Source organism: Pseudophryne corroboree, chromosome 6, assembly GCF_028390025.1.
Source record: "Pseudophryne corroboree isolate aPseCor3 chromosome 6, aPseCor3.hap2, whole genome shotgun sequence".
NCBI classification, from domain to species: Eukaryota; Metazoa; Chordata; class Amphibia; order Anura; family Myobatrachidae; genus Pseudophryne; species Pseudophryne corroboree.
Window position 1 is genome coordinate 61187151 of NC_086449.1, and position 19749 is coordinate 61206899.

General features: G+C 43.2%; 1 protein-coding gene across 1 annotated transcript in view; it reads left to right on the plus strand.

Annotated features, from left to right (window-relative positions):
* The window catches only part of LOC134936131 (complement C3-like), a 275194-nt gene that overhangs the window by 226747 nt on the left and 28698 nt on the right, over positions 1–19749 (plus strand). The window contains exons 20-24 of the mRNA XM_063931048.1: positions 4602–4692; positions 8922–8973; positions 9555–9642; positions 10315–10404; positions 15200–15305. Of these exons, the coding sequence (XP_063787118.1) occupies positions 4602–4692; positions 8922–8973; positions 9555–9642; positions 10315–10404; positions 15200–15305 (427 nt within the window). The remainder of the gene's footprint in view (positions 1–4601; positions 4693–8921; positions 8974–9554; positions 9643–10314; positions 10405–15199; positions 15306–19749) is intronic.

Consider the following 19749-nt stretch of genomic DNA (forward strand, 5'->3'; position numbering starts at 1 on the left):
CAAGGCCGATGCCCAATGTCATAGTAGAGATGATGTAAAATATAAAAAAACAAAGTTCAGTAAAATGACTCAAAAATCAAAATTAAAAGCGTCTGAGGAGAAGCGTAAACTTTCCAATATGCCATTTACGACACGGAATGGCAAGGAACGGCAAAGGCCTTCTCTTATGTTCCTCATGACTAGTGGGTCAGCTTCAAATGAGGATGGAAGCACTCATCCTCCCGCTATAAAAATGAAAAGAGTTAAGCTGGCAAAAGCACAGCAAAGAACTGTGCGTTCTTCTAAATCACAAATCCCCAAGGAGAGTCCAATTGTGTTGGTTGCGATGCCTGACCTTCCCAACACTGGACTGGAAGAGGTGGCTCCTTCCACCATTTGCATGCCACCTACAGGTGATGAATGGAGCACCCCCAGTCCAGTTCCTGATATTCAAATTGAAGATGTCACTGTTGAAGTACACCAGGATGAGGATGTGGGTGTTGATGGCGCTGAGGAGGAAATTGACAAGGAGGATTCTGATGGAGAGGTGGTGTGTTTAAGTCAGGCACCCAGGGAGACACCTGTTGTCCGTGGGATGAATAAGGCCATTGACATGCCTGGTGAAAATACAAAAAAATGTACCTCTTCGGTGTGCAATTATTTCAACAGAAATGCGGACAACTGGTGTCAAGCGTGTGTTGCCTTTGTGAAGCTGTAATAAGTAGGGGTGAGGACGTTAATCACCTAGGAACAGCCTCCCTTATACGTCACCTGGAGCGCATTCATCAGAAGTCATTGACAAGTTCAAAAACTTTGTGTGACAGCGGAAGCAGTCCACTGACAACTAAATACCTTCTTCCTCTTGTACCCAAGCTCCTGCAAACCACCACACCAACTCCCTCAGTGTCAATTTCCTCCTTAGACAGCTCCTGTCAGCGCCAACAGCTCCTCCTTCATTTTCTCATGCCACTGGAGCTGCCAGGAAAAGGATAACATTTCCAAAACCATCCGCTGGTGGTGATGCAGGGCAGTCAGGAGCGATAGCTGACATCTGATCCGGACTGAAGGACCTGCCAACGATTACTGACATGTCGTCTACTGTCACTGCATATGATTCTGTCAACATTGAAAGAATGGTGGAGGATTGTATGAGTGACAGCATCCAAGTAGGCACGTCAGACAGTCCGTACATATACTTGCAGGAAAAAGAGGCAATTTGGAGGCCCTTGCACAAACTGGCTTTATTTTACCTAAGTTGCCCCCCCTCCAGTGTGTACTCAGAAAGAGTGTTTAGTGCAGCCGGTAACCTTGTCAGCGTTCGGCGTAGGAGGTTACTTCCAGAAAATGTGGAGAAGATAATGTTCATCAAAATGAATTATAATCCATTCCTCTGTGGAGACATTTACCAGCAATTGCCTCCAGAAAGTACACAGGAACCTGTGATGGTGGATTCTAGTGGGGACGAATTAATACTCTATGAGGAGGGGGATGTACACAGTTAAAGGGGTGATGAATCGGACGATGAGGAGGAAGTGGACATCCTGCCTCTGTAGAGCCAGTTTGTGCAAGGAGAGATTGATTGCTTCTTTTTTGGTGGGGGCCCAAACCAACCAGTGATTTCAGCCACAGTCGTGTGGCAGACCCTGTCGCTGAAATGACGGGTTTGTTAAAGTGTGCATGTCCTGTTTATACAACATAAGGGTGGGTGGGAGGGCCCTATGACCATTCCATCTTGCACCTCTTTTTTATTTACTGATCTTTGCATCAAGTGATGTTTGGGGACTATTTTTTTAAGTGCCATCCTGTCTGAGACTGCAGTGCCACTCCTAGATGGGCCAGGTGTTTTTGCCGCCCACTTGGGTCGCTTAGCTTAGTCATCCAGCGAACTCTGTGCAAATTTCAGAATAGACTGGAAATTAGTGGAAATTATGGTTATTTAGTTTAATAATACTATAGGATCAAAATTACCCCAAATTCTATGATTTAAGCTGTTTTTGAGGGTTTTAAAAAAAAAAACCCGAATCCGACAGAAATTCTTAAGGGAGGTTTTGCCAAAACGTGTCCGAATCCAAAACACGACCACGGAACCGAATCCAAAACCAAAACCCAAAAAATGCCTGCTGCACATCTCTACTTCAAATGCCTGGTCCCTCCTGTGTTTTTCCGGACACTCCCTGAAAACGGTCAGTTTCCACAAATGGCCTCTTCCTGTCAGTCACCTCGCGATCGCCTGTGGGATCACTTTTCCCGCACCATCCCGTTGCTGCCTGGCGCTCCCTGGTGCTGCGGGCCGACACACCTGCACATTGTGGTGCATATGCATGCGCAGTTCACACCTGATCGCCTGCTGTGCGAAAACGCACAGCAGCGATCAGGTCTTAATTAGGCCCACTGTCCTCTTGCCTCTTCTCATAATGTGAAAAGTCATTAAATAAGGAGGTGGTATGTTTGTAGCTAGCTATGATTCAGAGAACTTGGTAAGCTTTTTCCAGGGGGACCGCCTGTCGCTGAAATTATGGTTTTATTAAAGTGTGCATGTCCTGTTTAAACAACATAAGGGTGGGTGGGAGTGACAATTCCAACTTGCTAGTCTTTTTTTTTTTTTTTTTTTTTTTTTTGCATCATGTGCTCTTTGGGGCCTAGTTTTTTAAACTGCCATCCTTTCTGCCACTGCAGTGCCACTTTTAGATGGGTCAGGTGTTTGTGCCGCACAATTGTGTCGCTTAGCTTAGTCATCCAGCAACCTTGCAGCAACCTTTTGGCCTAAAAACAGTATTGTGAGGTGTGAAGTGTTCAGAATAGACTGGAAATTAATGTTATTGAATTTAATAATACTGTAGGAACAAAAAAAAATTCTGTGATTTTAGTTTTTTCATGGGTTATTTTTATGGGTTTTTTCTTCAAAATAATCGAGATCGAAAACCAAAACCCAAAAGGGTGGTTTTGGCAAAACCAATCCAGATCTAAAACACGAACGGAGATCCAGATCCAAAACACAAAACCCAAAATCATTATCCCCCTGCTGGTGTGCATTGATAGAAGAAGCATACATCTTAGTAAATGTGAACCAGGGCCGGTTCAGGGGCTTTTTGCGCCCCAGGCGGCCATAGGGGGCGTGGCTTCATACAGGGGGTGTGGTCAGTTAAGCCCCCTGTACAGTAGTAGCGCTGCTGAAATGATTTGCGATGCGCGATTACGTCATCGCGCACCGAACAGCAAAGGTCCTCTCCACGAAGGAAAACTAGACGCTACGCATCTAGTTCCCTTCGTGGAGAGGACCTTTGCTGTGCGGTGCGCGATGACGTCAACGCGCACCGCACATCATTACAGAAAAGGTCCTCTCTACGAAGGGAAACTAGACAGCGGGCAGCGGAGCAGCGGGGGACACAGCAGCAGCGGATCTTGCCATGGTGCAGCGCCCTCCGAATGGCACCAGCGCCCTCCGGAAGGTGGCACCCCAGGCAAAAGTCCTGCTTGCCTGTGGCAAAATCCGCTACTGATGTGAACCTCACTGTCCGGGTTTCACAGCATGCCCTAAGCTCCTTCATGCCCACCAGCCGGTGCAGTGGAACCCAGTCAGAATGCCACTACCTGTGTATTGGGTACAAAGCTCAAACCCTCTTGCAGAGTTTCACTGTGAATGCCATCAATGTATTAGACTCTATTCCTCTGTTCTGGTGGTTTTAGCTTTTTAATCAACTTTTTCATACTTTACCAAACACGTGGACTACGATTGGGAATAGTAACCTGTGCTGAGCGCAGCGAGGCAACTTGCCCGAAGCATGCCGAGCGAAGCAACACACTCATTGGGGTTCCACATCCTTTGATGGCAAAAATTACACAAAAAAGTAAAAATGAGCTGTCAACCTATATTGTGTCTACCTTTTTTCATGTGTACTTCTTTGTGTGTGGACTTTTTGATCCTGTCGACCTTTCCTAGCGTCTACCTTATGTCATGTCGACCATGTCATGTGTCAACCATTTGACCCTGCCGACCTAAAGCATGTCGACCAAGAGTGGACTGTAGACATTTTGTAATGTAGATCTGTTGAGCCATACCCATAAAAAAAACTTATGCTTTTTCTGACATAAGTAATCTAGGAAGTTGCACACTGTACATACATTTTCTAAAATAACCTTTATTATTTAATATTATTTCAACGATGAACATCTTTTTATTATATACTGCCCCAGCCATCATATACACATTTTTATATGACGAGAGTCACAAATGTGCTGTAATATAATATTATAATGAAATCAGAATAGTCTATTGAGTGTGTCTGGGATGTTACTGTCCACAGAAAAGTTTTGGGAGACCTTCAGTTGGACAGAACTAACAGGAGTCATGTCTTATTACAGATACATACTAGGAGGTATATGCTCCTTCCTATAAAGAAACACTGTGTATACTGCCCCTAATAGGGCATACAGTAATAAGAGGATGCATAGATTTGATTGTACAGTATTCAGCAGCATATTTTTCATCAATCTTTGTGATGGTTTATACTGTAAGAAAATAATTTATGTATAGTTCAACTCAAACCACATCATATCATTGACACATCCAACTGACTGTTGTGTATGTCATTATGTAATTGACTATAGCTTTATCTTTTCAGGTGTTGTCTGTGTATTACGCTATTGAAACAGAAAAGGAAATGAAATGTAATAACTTTGATCTATCTGTAAAAATTAGGGATGAGCCTGGAGGTGAGTAAAAGTATACTTATAATTGCTGTTTTGCATTATATGTCTTTATTTCTGTACAGAAGAGACATCACTTATATCTGAAACCAATGGTAGATTTTTCACTAGGCATGTGCACAGGGGTGACACTTTCTGGAAGAGGCATAGCAGGCCCCCATCCTCACAGGCCTGGTAGAAGTGTCATAACTGGTGTCAGTCAGGACTATTTAATTACTACACTATTATTCGCTTGCTATTTTCCCTCTTTTGTTCTTGATTTATTGCCATTCTACCTACTGGCATGCTGAAGGGCTGAGCTACCACCCATGGAATGAAGTGGGAAAAGTGTGATCCATTGTTCTGTTATTTGACTGTTAAGCCTTTATCATAGCCACCTATTCAGTAAGACGGTGTGGCGCCTATACCCTAATTTTGTATACATCCTAATTAAGTACAAGTACCTGTACATAATTTCCCCAGTGTAATAGCTACATGAAATATTGTATGCTCACTTTAATCTCCATTATGTAAGCAACATTAGCTCATTATGAAGCCAAAATTAGTGCAATAATGAAAGTGTTATGATGTGTGATTGGTTAGATACCTATTTTCTCTCTAGCCATATATCCTAGTCATTCCTAAATCGCACCTAACCTGCACACTAATGTCATATATATTTCCATGTTTTATGAAGCTCCTAGCTACTGTGGAAATATTAATTTACTGTCAAAATAAATAACATATTGTTTTAGTGTTTTTTCCCTGCATAGCCCTGCTGTGTCTGCAAATTTCAAAGTAGTCGCTATACAGCCACAGACAAAAGGCTTTGTTTACACATCCCTTTTCATTGAATTGCTTTTCCTAGTCATAGATATTCTCACTGATATACATTCTAATGAACTACACCAGACCTCTTCTCAGGCTCCAGATTGGTATTAACATTACAATAATCTTTTTAGGGCAGATTTATAACTCCCAATATACCCATATTTCTACATTAATATATATTAAATTGTGTTATATTTCATACTTAGGCTCAGTTTGTGGTGAGGAACAGGATTTGCTTCTGTTTGTCCACATATTTTAAGATTGCCAGCCACCGGCACTGGTTTTGCCTATTACATTGACCATGAATAAATTGAATTGATCCTGGACCACCAACCCAAGACACCCTTGCAAGTGACTGAGGCACCCTAGGGTGCCTAGGCACACAGTTTGATTACTACTGACCTATACAGTATCATAATTACTTCTTTCTGCTGTTGATTCCTCTCCCTATGCAACTAAGCATCTAACTAGCCTTCCTCATTGCTTAGTTACATTGCTTACAGATAGATCCACAGTTATCTTGGCTAGTTTGCTGCGCCTAGGCACACCATGGTTTATTTACATAAACCCTTCATCTATTGTTCTCAGCTGCAATACAATACAGAGAACAATACAGCAGGGGATTAAGTCATTACAGCAGGGGATTAAGTCCGACTGGCCAGTCTCAGTTAATCCTATTAAAGGTCAAGATAAACATGGATTTATCTGTACCTGACTTTAAGTCACTTGAAAGTGTAACACCTAGATCCCTTTGCTCCTCAGTAGTTTCTATTGTAGTACCCTTGATATTATATTTAGCCTTTGGGTTTTTGAGACCCAAGTGTGTGATTTTGCCTTTTATGTTCTGTTTTGTTACTGTGCGTGTGTGAAAAGTCTGTGATACCCTTACTGTGCATGGGCAAACCATGAGTGCATTTGCGTATGCAGCTTTGTACAAAATCGCTAGTCCTGGAGATGGCACTTGCAGTCTCTGGGCATATCAGGGTGGGGAATGTAAAATTACCTAAAGTCATTGCAAAATGAGGTGGTTCCATTATGTGGATATATAATATTTATATTATATAATATAAATATAATTTAATAGAAAGATAAATTGACTGTCAAAATAGATAGCATATGGTTTATGTTTTGTCTGCATGTCTTTTTAGTCAGAAGATGGCACTTGCGGTCTCTGGGCATATCAGGGTGGAGAACGTGAAATTACCTAAAGTCATTGCAAAATGAGGTGGTTTCATGGGCCTGTTTTGGGAGTGTCAGGGGCGTGTTTCTGCATACAACTGCAATTTGTTTCACAGTACCACAGCAATAGTAGCCATTTGAAAAGAAAGTTACATGGCAGACTCTGTCCCAGCCAGGGGCTGCTCGAGTCAATGTTTGTCTGATGGTGTGCTGATGGTGGAGTGATCGGATCCACCCACACTCTTGGGCAAAGCTCATACAAGGCAAATGGCATTGCAGTGTTTGCTCAGTCCATCATATGGAAGAACACAAAGGGAATGCTAAAAATGCAATTTACATATATAAGAGCCTTGTGAGTAATCGCAGCTGCACATGAGTTGCATGAACATCTGAATCAGACACATTGTGATTTGACCCAGATGGTATCCTGTAAAGCCTCTTGTCTTTGCTGGACTCGGTATAGTCTTACCAGAGAAGAAGGTCTGTTTGCAGTCCCGGTGTGTGCCCACCTTGCACTAGCTGTTGTCCCTGTAACACAGTGGGTCATGTGCATATGATTATATCTGTAATGGTGTGTGGTAAACACAGGCCCCTAAGTCCAATGTGGCCCATAACGCAAACCCTGTACCCAGCAATCACTTGGACAATGGCAAGAACGCCATGATCTGGAAGATTAGCGCATGCACACTAGACTATTTCTCTGTGCCCGAGTTTACTCGGCACATGTGCCAGTGAGAGGGGTGGCAGCTTGGCAACTGTGCCCTTACCCCCTACTCTCTTAATCCACCACTTATGTGCATCACACATCCTGCACTAGTTATAGCTGTTCCAGTGACTGGACCCTTTGCTAGGTATAGCTAGCGCCATCTTGAAATACAATTAGCTAGCACTGAAAAGCTATGCCATTTGTTGCTTGTAACGCTAACCCATATGGGAATGGCAATTAAGAGAGGTTCCGCTGGAGAAACAAGTTATTTCTCAGTGGTTTACCATTTGGTTTATTTGGATAATCTGAGAAAAGCACTTTCTCTAGCAAGCATGTCAAAAAAGAGCTCGTCCTAGCTTTTTAATAGACCCCATCATTTCATGCAGAACCAACAGAGAGATGAGATTCAAAAAGTGTCAGATATACAGTAAATTGAAAGGGTTGTTCTACAGGGAGTTTGGAAAGTCCCTCTGCAGTGAGCACCGTCTCTGGCTGCAGAACTCCTCTGCAGCTGTGGGTGGCCAGAAAGGGACAACACATAATGTAGATAAGTATGTAACAAGTTCTGAGTTATTTCATATAAATAAAGTGTTTAAAAACAAATATGTTGGTTGTCATGTAACTTACCACACATTCTCTGCTTACCCCACAGTCACTGCGGTAGGACCTTCTAAACTCCCTGTGTTCTCATAGAGTGTCAGCAGATAGAAATGGACATTTATGTAAAGTAGGAGAAATAATTATAATTTCACAGTGCATTATCAGAAATGGACATGACAATAAAAGGGGGGGGGGGGGGGGGTAGGCAGATTCTGATAACGGTAGTGGTTAAGCATTGGCAAGCACAGTACTGTATGACTGGATAGAGAAATAAGCAATAGATTTAAAGTTAGAGTTCGTAAAATGATTGGAACAGCAGAGCCTCAGAAGTAGTGGACACAGGGGGCCATTCCGACCTGATTGCATGCTAGGTTTTTTCGCTGCGAGGTCAGAACTGCGCATGCGTATGCACCGCAATGCGCAGGCGCGTTGTACAAGTGCAAAGCGGATCGTTGCTGAGTGATGGATTTAACAAAGAATCCATTCGCACATCCGATCACAAGTAGATTGAGAGGAAGAAGGCATTTGTGGGTGTCAACTGACCGTTTTCTGGATGTGTTTGAAAAAAACGCAGGTGTTTGCAGGGCGGGTGTCTGACATCAATTCTGGGCCCGGATAGGCTGAAGTGATAGCAGCGGCTGAGTAAGTTCTGGGCAACTCAGAAACTGCACAAAACTTTTGTGTACCGCTCGGCTGCACATGCGATCGCACACTTACACAGCAAACATTCACTCCCCTATAGGCGGCGACTATCTGTTTGCAGCGCTGCAAAAAAATAGCTAGCGAGTGATCAACTCGGAATGACCCCCACAGTCATACAGAGCATGGAGAAAGAACTGACATTTGTGCAGTGACATTACTGTATGTAGGAGTGCGCACTAATTAATAATCAAACAGATTATTATATGTACAATTTAAAATATTTCAACTTTCCATGCAGCTAAGATGCCAGAAGGAGCTAAATCAACCCTGTCCATTGAGATCTGCACTAAGTAAGTCCAATTATTTACCAATAAAGTTAAAATATATTTTTACTGTGTGTGACAAACCTGGACATTCTCTGGAAGAAAGAGACCTCCTATGTAGCAGATATATATATATATATATGTGTGTATGTATATATATATATATATATATATATATACTCTCCCAATAATAGTCACTCCTGGGCTGCCAATTCGGTGAAGAAATTAAGGTGCTTTATTCAACGTTTCGGGGTACTGCCCCCCGTCATCAGGACACACAAGGTTGTGTGTCCTGATGACGGGGGGCAGTACCCCGAAACGTTGAATAAAGCACCTTAATTTCTTCACCGAATTGGCAGCCCAGGAGTGACTCTATTATTGGGAGAGTATGGTTGAGGTTGGCAAACCTCTGGAGCGCACCCTGGCAAGTTATTGAAATATCCTGTGGAGTGCCGGCTGTGCAAGTTGGGTATATATATATATATATATACATTTTTTATGATATGCTGCAAGGAACGAAATAAAAAATTATCTTAATGGATTTAATAATTTAATTATTGTTCTGTAAGGGGCTAAACACACCTGTGCGTCTGTAACTTTTCTTGTAGATTCCTTGGAACTAAGGATGCCACTATGTCCATCTTGGAGATTTCTATGATGAGCGGCTATGCCCCATCTATCGGTGATCTCAAAGAGGTGAGATCCAAGGCCAGAAAACTTGTATATCACATATGGATATCGAGGTCCCATTATTACAAGGGGCCTAGGAAAAACAGCTCCAGGTCCCTCTCGCATAATAGACTATATTTTATCCTATTAATTTGACTATTTAAGGCAGATTTGATTAGCCGTGGGGTTTATCCCTCGCCTAAATGTCAGTCTGCACATATTCAAGGAGTGCCTAATCCCCACACTTTAAGCCCCAGAGGGTGTGTTTATTGCAGATTTTTCCTTGCAGCTTCAGGAGTTGCCATGAAACATATGCATAAAAGTGCACCATGAATCGTTTACCGGCACTTAACACAGAATCTATGAGTTATCGTGCATTACATGTGGCTTTCCACATGGTGAAATAGATTTTCTTCAATGTTAGAATCGCACAACCACGGACTAGGCTGACGCGTTTCATTGCAGCGGTAAATTCTACAGAAGAAGAGTTAGTTCCCATTTGTGATCAGGAAGGATCGTGTGAATCACAATATACAGTATTTTGAATAAATGGTGCTTTCTCATGTTATGAGTTGATCAAACCGTATCCCCATTTATACATTTTTACATGTACTTTGCATGATGAAATACTAGTAATCTACTTTAAGATGTATATTATGACAAAATGTTATTTGAAACCAGTATTTCCTTTAATTACAGTTGCAAACCAGAGTGGACAGATATATCTCCAACTACGAGGTCAAAGATCAAGCATTTGATCGAGGCACACTGATCCTGTACCTGGACAAGGTAGGAAATGACCTTCATTAACCAAAATCCTACTCACTTTAGCCTTAGTTGATCTGGTATGTTCTTCTCTAACCTTCCATACTGATACACTGATGGATTATCACTATTAATGTATGAAAGTGTATCAGGAATGTTGTAGAATAAGAGCTTTACTATTATAGCAACTAAGGAGCTCATTCAGGTTGAATCGCAATTGGCGATCCAACTGCAAAAATTTACAATGATTATGTGGATACATGCGCAGGGCACATCCTGCGCAATCACCTGCGGGCGCCCCACAGTAAATGCAAACGCCTCTACCTGATTGACAGGCAGAGGTGTTCGCAGGGCGGGAGGGGGGAGCGGCAATGCACCATTTCCAAGGCGAAGACAGAGCCCTGCGGGTGCGTTGGCTGGAAAACGGAGGCATGATGGGGCGTATGGTGGGGTGTGGTGTGATCGGGGCGGCTGCGTGACATCACACACATGCTCCAATCAAAAAGATGGCAGTAGTCCTCTTGCCGTCGCAGACAGACTGCACCGGCAGGAGGCTTCTCTACATTCTGCGACCGCGCACTAATTGCGACGCAATGGCAATTAGTGCTGGTCACAGAGGGGGGAGCGGAGGTTAGCATGCTGGGCGACCTTACCCTGCGATGGGGGCGGCCCCAGCATGCGAGTCAAAAGATTGCAAAATCTGCTAAAAAGCCAAATTTGCAATCTCTGCTGAATAGGGTCCTAAATTCAGTTGGGTTTTAAGATAACCTAGGGGTATTTATCAAAGCATGGAGAGAGATAAAATAGAGATAAATAAAGCACTAACCATTCAGCTCCTGTCATTTTTTTTAAACAGTCTAACGTTGGAGGGGAAAAGGGGGGAGGGGAGTGATCTGCGCACATGCTAAACATCCAGGTAGCTGAGTTATGTGATTCAAAATGTTATAATATATCCACAATTTCAGTCAAATATAGTAAGTCACTGTTATTAGACAGATCTCACATGTGGAGGTGACAGTACAGCAGTAGCCATGCTCATCGTTGCTGAGATGTGTATGCACGTATCGCGGCATAGTGCATATCCGCCACTCTGGGAATGGCTGCAGCGGACGTTCGCACCACTGGTTTCAGTGGGTGAGTGTGAGTATACATGCGCACACAGTAGCAGACACACTAGTCGCGCCATCGCTGGCATTGCGGCAACGATGAGCATGGCTACATCTATAGCTTGCTTTTGTGACTTAAAAGGGATGAGATAATTCCACCCTCACAGGAGAGTTAAGACAGCCCACCCAGCTGGGGCTATAAAGAATGCATGGTGCCGGCGATACCAAGTCGCAGAGGGGGAAGGACACAATGCTCTGTTCCCGGACTTCTTTGCAGAGGCTGTTGCAGAGCACTCCATTATTCAAATAGAGGAGCCACATCAACTGCCACCCCTAAACACTGACAAACATCTCTGGGTGTGGCTCCCCTGTTTGAATAATTGACTGCTCTGCGACTGCCACTGGCAAGGATGTCCAACCTTATGGTTCAGAAGATTTTGTGATGAGTCAGGGGTATTTGCCTTTCATATATATATATATATATATACTAGAAAGAATCAGGAGAGCGCACTGGTAAGTTAAAGGTAATCACTTTATTAAAAAGGAGTAATATCCACATACATTAAAGTTTAGAGATTCAAGCTCAGTAAGATAAACACTGTCACCGTTGTGCTCCGTCTCGCTCTGTCATTCTTGCTGGCTCCGGACCCGGCGGGTGATGTCACAACGTCCACAGCAGTTAACCACGCCCAACGCGTTTCGACCAATCAAAGTCTTCGTCAGGGGATGTGGCTGTTGTACATAGGTGGGATATAATATACTAGTCCCGATTTGCATAAACGGACTCCCATTGGTTGCACTGATTAGTGTCACATTTGGATTCCACATTATTAACATATAACAACTATTTAAAATCCCACAAAACAACAAGTATTTTAACATAAAACTTTATAGCAAAAGGTGTTTTTCCCGTTCAATCTCTATAGTTTGTCCGGACTTATTATGTTACTATATACAGAGGGGCTTAAAATATTTAACCTCCTAACTCCCCGTGTAATTTAGACAGCTGTATATTGACTAACTTAATGATCTATGTCTATTGCTGCAGTAAAAGAGACCGGGATTAACACCTTCCACTTTACATGTTTCTATCTTTTGTATTTACATAAATACATCATATTTAGCAGTGTTTACACACATATATATATATATATATATATATATATATATATAAAAAGAGGACTTTTTCGTTTAACAATATAAACTTTTCTATTCAATAATGTACAAATTCCAGTTTGAATGGGTTTTTCTTTAAGGCTATAGAAAAGGTTTGTTTGGATGAGAGAGGGGGGATTCCTTAAAAAAATGATCCCAAAGAGAAACATACTGGATCTACACTTTAAATACATTTGTTCCATTTGGCCTTAATGAAGGTTGTGATATAGTACCCTTTTTACATTGCTAGTGTGAATACTTAAGCCTGTAGGGTTCCATGAGTGGCAGTGGTTAAGTCCCGACGAACGGAACCCAGAGAGGGGCTTTAATAGACACACTGACAATTATAACCTCCATAATCTTTACTCGTTACAAGGAGTTTTAAATAATTAATACAATTTAAAAGCTTTAATTATTAACATAGTGTCATTAGATGTTATTATTTTTTTGGTATTTTAATAAAATATGATGTCTATTTGGTTCCGGGTATAGGGACCATTTTTAATGGTGTCCTTAGTGAATATAGAAATACATTTGTAATAAATAAAAAAAAATTTATTGAATAGAAAAGTTTATATTGGTATACGAAAAAGTCCTCTTTTATATATATATATATATATATATATATATATATATATATATATAGCAATGGCAATGAGAGCGGCACTGGGAGTCGTGATCAGCAAGATGAAGAAATCAAGTGCTTTTATTCAGTCTACGTTTCGGGGACGCAGCCCCTTCGTCAGGATAAATTAAATGACAATAATCAGTGTTTAAATACTTGTGCAAACAGAGGTTACTCACCGCCTCCAGCCGTCGCGCCGCCCAGGTGCCGGATCTGACGTCACTCCCCTCACAGGAAGTGTCGCGTCACCGGTCCGTCTAGCCAGCGTTCTCGGGCTGTGGGATACATGCAACCATGACAACGTAAACAACTAATGTGATAACTCAAAAAAACACAAAAAATAAAGTGCAAATCATACATTCCTAACTGTCATTGTTACATATGTGTAATCAGTTGATATAAATACCATAATGATGGTGCTCGTTGAAATAACAGTCCCTTGCGCTATTAAAAACATGGTACGCTGCTGTATATATAATTTAGTACGCTGTACCTCATCTACATAGTACATTAAATAATGAATACGTGTCACTTCTAATGAAACATACAAAGGCTGGGAGACAGCTACTAATCTCATTTTACATGTATTAAGGATCTCGAGTGACTGCTAGTGTCTGCCTTTTCTTTACCCCAGAAGATGTTAATACTAAAATTATATAACTTTAGATGACATGTGAAAATTTAACCCAATACCTCCACACGTACCTAGACGTGTGGAACTACGGATATGTGTGATTCTAGAATTGCTTATAAAAACGAGCACCATCATTATGGTATTTATATCAACTGATTACACATATGTAACAATGACAGTTAGGAATGTATGATTTGCACTTTATTTTTTGTGTTTTTTTGAGTTATCACATTAGTTGTTTACGTTGTCATGGTTGCATGTATCCCACAGCCCGAGAACGCTGGCTAGACGGACCGGTGACGCGACACTTCCTGTGAGGGGAGTGACGTCAGACGGCACCTGGGCGGCGCGACGGCTGGAGGCGGTGAGTAACCTCTGTTTGCACAAGTATTTAAACACTGATTATTGTCATTTAATTTATCCTGACGAAGGGGCTGCGGCCCCGAAACGTAGACTGAATAAAAGCACTTGATTTCTTCATCTTGCTGATCACGACTCCCAGTGCCGCTCTCATTGCCATTGCTATAGAAGGGATTCTTCCAGGAGTTGAAGGCACGGGGGCAAGGTTTCTTTAACGCTGGGGAGCGTATGGAGTGCCGGGTCATTTTGCATGTTATATATATATATATATATATATATATATATATATATACACACACGTGTAAACACTGCTAAATATGATGTATTTATGTAAATACCGGGGAGTGTATTTTCGCTTAGCAGAAGTGCACACACTTGTGCAGCAGAGCTCCTGCAAATCCTTTTTGTGCAAAACAAGACCATCCCTGGACTTACTCTACATGTGCGTTGAATCTAGTGGAGGGTTGGCTTTTGACGTCACACGCTGCTTTTTAGCCACATCGCTGCGCTGCAAACAACGGCAGCTAGCAATCAACTCGGAATGACCCCCAATGAGCATTACTTTGTTTTTATTACTGTAAAAAGACAAGTTTTAATGTATTAATTAAGATTTCCCCCTAAAAAACAGTGCATGTTGAATGAGAGTTAGAAGCTAATTGGTTTTTCTCTCTCTTCACTTTATCTCTTTCTCGTGTATTTTATATGACCATGTAACCATACCCTCCAACATTTTACACTTAAAAAGCGGTACAAATTTGGAAAGGGGCGGAGCCACGGATAAAGGGGCGTGGCCTCGTCCCTTTTCCTATACTTTCAATGGAAGTTTGTTGGGCCAAAAATCGGTACAGACCATAAAAAAAGGTACAGCTGGAGGGTATGTGTAACTTGTGTTGTAGGTCTATGCATCAGTCTTTCACTTGTATTTCATTATATCCTCAGGTATCCAACACAGAGGAGGAGTGTTTAAAGTTTAACCTTCATCAGTACTTTGAAGTTGGTCTCATCCAGCCTGCGTCTGTCACAGTGTACGACTATTACTCCCCAGGTAAGAGATATACAAGCCAATAATTCTGAACCCTGTGGTCTGACCACTCACTGAGCCTAGAAAGAAGACAAAGCATCATATCATTGACTGTGCTCATTTGTTAGGATGTTCTAGGAGTGACATAGCTGATCTCAGGACACTAACAAACACCTAGACATTAATTTATGTCTTCATGGGCTTAGAGTCGAGATGGCCATTGACCATCGATAATTTGAAAGCATCGATGGGGTTTGACCAATATGGGAGGGGAGGGGGGGAGGGGGCACCCGGTCTCGGTTAGCGGGTCGCCGGTAGCCATGGCGGCATAAGGGTACGGCTCTTCTCAGGAAGAACAGTACACAGCATGTATACACAGAACCTACACTGGCGCTGGTGTAGAAAAAGGGGATTTTACACTGTTTTCATGTGAAATAGAGACTTGCCAGTATAAAAAAGTGCGGGAAGGCTGCGTGCCATTGAAGGGGCAGGGGTTCACTGACAGCGGAACCAGCAGGCTCCGACATTTCTCCCTGCATCAACAAACGCTGATTGCAGGGAAGTGCTGCTTCTGCAGTACCCTCAAAAAGCACCTAATCGATGCCAGAGGGTTGCAGTAGGGTGCAGCAAAAGTTATGTGTACTAAATCCTTAACTAGGGGATTTAGTATGTTTGTTTATGAAGTCCCTACAATGGGGACTTTGTCCGCTGCCCAACAAAACCATAGGGGCACAGTGTGCTATTTCCCCCCTCTCTGTCTGTCTCTCTCTCTCTCTCTCTCTCTCCTGACAAGGCTTTTACTGAGGTTAATTGTGTGTTAACCTTTTTCTGTGTGTGTATAGTATGCTGTACAGAATGACAGGCAATAAAGCTATGTGCAGGTGCTATAATACAAAGATTCCTCTTGTTCAGGGGGATTGCTTGTGTGTTCACAGTGCAGTGTCCCTTCTCGGGGGCGGGGGGGGGGGGGGGCAGTACACAGGAGCCAGTGTGGCTGGACTCCATTAATGTTTTCAAACTGAGCTGGCTGTGCCCAATCAAGTACTATCTCCCTAAAAGACTGATTGTAAAATTGAGTGTACTCTCAAATAGCTTACACAGCAGTGGGAGTTGCTCAGGGAACCACATTAGCATCTGGTTGGGTTACAGGAGCCATCGCTACATGGTCTGGTGATCTACTCACAGGTTATGTCTCAGGACAAAATAGTCACCCTCCTGCAGCATATACAGGACTCTTCTAATTTTATGAGTTTATGAACAAAATGGGCTAGATAGCCTAGTGGGTTAAAGTACCAGTGCAACTCACACTGGAGCCCAGGTTCTATTCCCAAGAGACACATATAATTTGTGCATGCTCTACATCTATGGCAGGGTCAGCACGCAGTGGTTTATGGCTACGTCAATGGACAGCAGTTGCTGAGGTCGATAAAGGAGTAGAGATCCTACCCTTTACAAGTGAGACCTTATTAGGTGACTGACACAGGAGCTAGGCTCCAATGTGGCCTCTCTAAACAAGATCTGATCTCCCCAAGCTACAGCTGGTAAGTTCCCCTATTTACCATCCACAGCTCCACCGACTAGACGGAATTACCCTGGAACCTCTCTGCAGTCCCTTTGGGGTGCCAGATTTAAGGGCTAGACAAGGGGTTCCTCCATTGCCGCTGGAGGAAAAGAGAAAACCTTGCAATCCAGGGCCCGCTTGCAAAAGTCTTTCGCATGACGGCTATCCGCAATTGCTGGAAGATCTGCTGGTGGGAGCTCGCCTGAAATGTTTCTTCCACATCTGGGCAAGTTCATACCAGGACTCCTGGGTCAAAGATGATATCCTAGGGCTACAGGTTAGTGTTCCAATATCTCCCACCTCACAGATTCTCCAAGTCTGGTTTACCAGTTTCACTAGAAACAAAAGTAACCTTACTGGAAGCTATTCCAAAACTGTTACCAACTCAGGTCATTGTTCTAGTTCTGCCTCAACCCGAATCAGGGGTTGTTATTCCAGCCTGTTTGTGGTACCGTACCCAGATGGTTCGGTAAGACCAATCTTACACCGCAAATAACTGTACCCATATTTACGAGTGTTCACCTTCAAGATGGGGTCTCTGAGGGTGGTGGTCCCAGGTCTAAAAAAGGGGAATTCCTAGTGTCTGTGGATGTTAAGGATGCGTACTTCACATCCATCCCTCTATGGCTGCCTCATCGGGCTTATCTATGGTTTGCACTGCAAGACAGTCACTACCAATTCCAGGACCTATCACTCGGTCTTTCAACGACACCGACTGTATTCACAAAGATGATAGCAGAGATGATGCTACTACTCTGCAATCTGGGAGTGACCTTCGTTCCATACTCAGACAGTCTCCTGACAAAGGCTATGTCCAGAGAACAGTTGATGGTAAGAATCTGCCTCACGCCTCGACTACTCACGTCTCATGGGTGGGTTCTACTTCGGCAGAAATCCCACTTGAAACCGACACACAGGTTTTATTTCCTAGGAATGATACTGGACACGGTGTCTCAGTAAGTTTCTTTCCTTTGAAAACGGCAAAGACAATTCTGATGATGGTTCATTCCATCCTGACGCCGAGCAGGATCTCTGTATTTTTTTGCATACGCCTTCTAGAAAAGTTGGTAGCCTCTTACGAGGCAATTCAGTACGGAAGAGTCCATGCATGACCTTTCCAACTGGTTCTGTTGGACGTATGGTCACATTCATCAGATGATCCGCCTATTGCCAAAAAACAGAATTTCCCTGCGGTGGTGTTTGCAGACCTCTCTCCTGGTGGAAGGTCGAACTTTAGGGTTTTTGGATTGAATTCTGCTCACCACTGATGCAAACCTCAGAGGTTGCAGTAATCCTGGGGGCTCCGTTCCAAGGACGAATCTAGAAGCCACCCTTCTGATAAATTTCGGACTCAAGGTTGCCTACCATGTCCTTCTGAGGCCATTCAGGTACTGTCGGACAACGCAATGGCAGTGGTGTACATATGTCAAAGAAAGCAAAGCAGAATGCAAAAGCCATATCTGTGATCTTCATCCTAGGAGTAGACATCTGTAAAGCAGGCTTCCTCAGTGGACATGCTCTGCACCTGGGGGACGGGACAGCCACCTGCCAGTGTTTTAACTGATAACACAGCAGTGGGGCTGTCTGCAGGTTGACATGTTGGTTTCTCGACTTAACAGAAGCTCCTGCGTTATTGTTCTAGGAGAGGGGTTCCACAGGCCACAGCAGTGGACGCTCTGATGACGTGGGGGATTTGCAAGTCGGTGTACTTGTTCACTCTGATTCCCAGAGTTCTCAAAATAATAAAAAGCGAAAGAGTTCAGGCAATTCTAATTGCCCCAGACTGACCAAGCAGACCTCCTGGCCATGTCAATCGAAGACTTCCAAAACATATTCTGCAAAAAGGTCGTCTAACCAGACTCACAATGGCTTGTTTAATGGCATGAAGTTTGAAAGGGTGTTTTTGGCCAGGGAAGGGTTTCTGGGCATGGTTATCCCAACTATGATCCAAGCCAGGAAGATGGTCAGGTCAAACTTTTACCATCACATTTGGAAGTGATATGCCTCTTGGTGTGAAAGTCGACTATATTCCACTGTGGAATTTGTTCTGGAACATTTCTTGCATTTCCTTCGGTCAGGAGTGGATATGGGCCTACGTTTGGGCTCCATGTACGTTCAGATTTCTGCCTTGTCCATTTTTCTTCAGAGAAATTGGCTACTCTTCCAGAAATCCAGACATTCTTAACAGGTGTCCTTCATATGCAACCTCCCTTGCGCCTCCCAGGGCACCTGAGGATCTCAATTTGGTTCTGAAATTCCTCCAGTCTGACAGGTTTCTACCGTTACACGTGGTTGAAGTGAAGTATCTCACATGGACGACTGTAACACTGTTGACCTTGGCCTCAGCAAGACCTGTGTCGGAGCTAGGGGCCTTATCTTGTAAGAGCCCCTACCTTGTGTTCTGTGAGGACAGAACGGAACTCAGGACTCATCAGCAGTTCCTGTCTGAGATGGTGTTAACATTTCATATCAACAGCCGATTGTGATTCTGGTTATTGTTGACACTTCTGATTCTCCAAAGTCCTTGGATGTTGTACAGGTTTGAAAATGTATGTCAAAAGGACTGTTCACGCCGGAAATTCGGCCTCGCTGTGTTGTCTTGTAGGATGCCTACAAAATTAGTTGCCCTGCTTCAAAGTAGTCTATTGCTCATTGGATCAGACTTGCTTTCCAAAAGGCTTATTCCACGTCAGCCTTGCCGTATCCGAGTTCAATTCAAGCCCACACCTCTTGGTTGGTTGGTTCTTCCTGGGCGTCTGCCTGGGGAAGTCTTGGCTTTATTGTTTTGCCGAGCAGCTACTGGGTCAGGTTCGAATGAGTTTGTTCAATTTTGCGAGTTCGATACCTTGGTTGCAGAGGACCTTCAGTTGGTCAATCAGTTTTGCAGGCATCTCAGCACTCTCCCAC